The sequence below is a fragment of the Myotis davidii genome, unplaced genomic scaffold (genome assembly GCF_000327345.1).
Source record: "Myotis davidii unplaced genomic scaffold, ASM32734v1 scaffold61, whole genome shotgun sequence".
Classification (NCBI taxonomy): Eukaryota; Metazoa; Chordata; class Mammalia; order Chiroptera; family Vespertilionidae; genus Myotis; species Myotis davidii.
This window is the reverse complement of record NW_006291729.1, coordinates 1,500,270-1,501,469: the sequence shown is the minus strand read 5'-3', so window position 1 is coordinate 1,501,469 and position 1,200 is coordinate 1,500,270. Positions and strand designations below refer to the sequence as shown.

General features: G+C 57.5%; 1 protein-coding gene across 4 annotated transcripts in view; it reads right to left on the bottom strand.

Annotated features, from left to right (window-relative positions):
* The window catches only part of ATP6V1C2 (ATPase, H+ transporting, lysosomal 42kDa, V1 subunit C2), a 27,479-nt gene extending 27,257 nt beyond the window's left edge, over positions 1–222 (bottom strand). For 2 of the 4 annotated variants that reach the window (XM_015564924.1, XM_015564925.1), the window contains exon 1: positions 37–222. In XM_015564924.1, coding sequence (XP_015420410.1) covers positions 37–165 — 129 coding nt within the window. In that variant the 5' untranslated portion in view covers positions 166–222. The remainder of the gene's footprint in view (positions 1–36) is intronic. The other 2 variants (XM_006765176.2, XM_006765175.2) reach the window with 1 other exon arrangement.
* Between the last annotated feature and the right edge of the window lie 978 nt (positions 223–1,200).

Genomic DNA, 1,200 nt, shown 5'->3' with positions numbered 1-1,200 from the left:
CCCCTTCCTCCCGCCCCCCCCCACCTCGAACTGTACCTTGAAGTCAGGGATGGCGAACTTGGTGTTGTACGACAGGTTGGACTTGGAAGTCACCGTGTTCAATCTCTCCAGCGCTTGTAAGTTTTCCTTATCGCCAGGGGCAGAAATTAACCAAAACTCGGACATGCTTCCAGTCTTCTCTTATCCAGTAACTGCCGGAGCCGCACACAGAGAAACAGGACAAGTGTCAGCTGTCCCTCCTTCCTCACCACTCCCTTCCCTGGGAAGTAACCCTCTCCCTGGTTCCCATTCTCTGTGCCTTTGACCTTCAGCTCAGATCCCATAGCTCCAAGGACACCCATGGGTACAAGCTGATCTGCAATGTTCTCATCTCCGCCTGACATGCCCTCGGGTCCCCCCCAGGGTTCCCAAAGGGGCGCCTTCCCGAAGGTCACCTGTGTCATTTTCAGGGACAGCATGCTCCCTTTTCCTCCACTCTCCCCGTCCAGTGCCAGACCCCACCCGGCATCATAAACAGGGGGACAGTACACGGGGTGGGGGACCTTCTGGAATGGCATTTCCTCCTTCGCACCTTGCGTCTTTGGGGGTGGAGGATGGGGTGGAGGCAGGAGTGAGATCAGGCCACCTGGGCAAACCCCAGATCTTCACTTACCGAACCTGAGATGGGCACTGGCTTTTAAAATAGACCCAGGCCCTGGCGGCGGCTCCGTGGTTAGAGCATCGCCCAGACACTCAGGTGGCAGGTCTCCCTTCAGGGCACATGCAAGAGTCCTCGATGTTTCTCTCCCTTCCTTTCTCTCAAATCAATCAATACATGATTTTTAAAAATTTTAAATAGACTTCAGAAGGAAGTCTTTTGGTGAAATAAGAAAAAAAAGCGGTGGGGCCAGGGGCTTCGAAAGTTGTATTTCTCGAGACCCGTGTAGCCCGGTCCTGCCAAGCGGAGAGCTTGCAGGGCCGGCGGGCAGATTCTGTCCGGCGTCCTCCGACGCCCATTAGTCCTGCTCATTCAAACGTGCACACGCCCACGCCGTCCTCCCTCGCTCCGTGCGCCCTTCCCGTGCCCCCCGGCACCCCTGGGACCCATCTGGCAGCTCTTCTTTCCCACACCATCTCCCTGCGCTCAAGGTGCTCAAGGTAGGCTCAGCCCCTCCCGGTCTATGGCCTGGGGACACGCTGGCCCCGCGCGCCGCCCCAGAG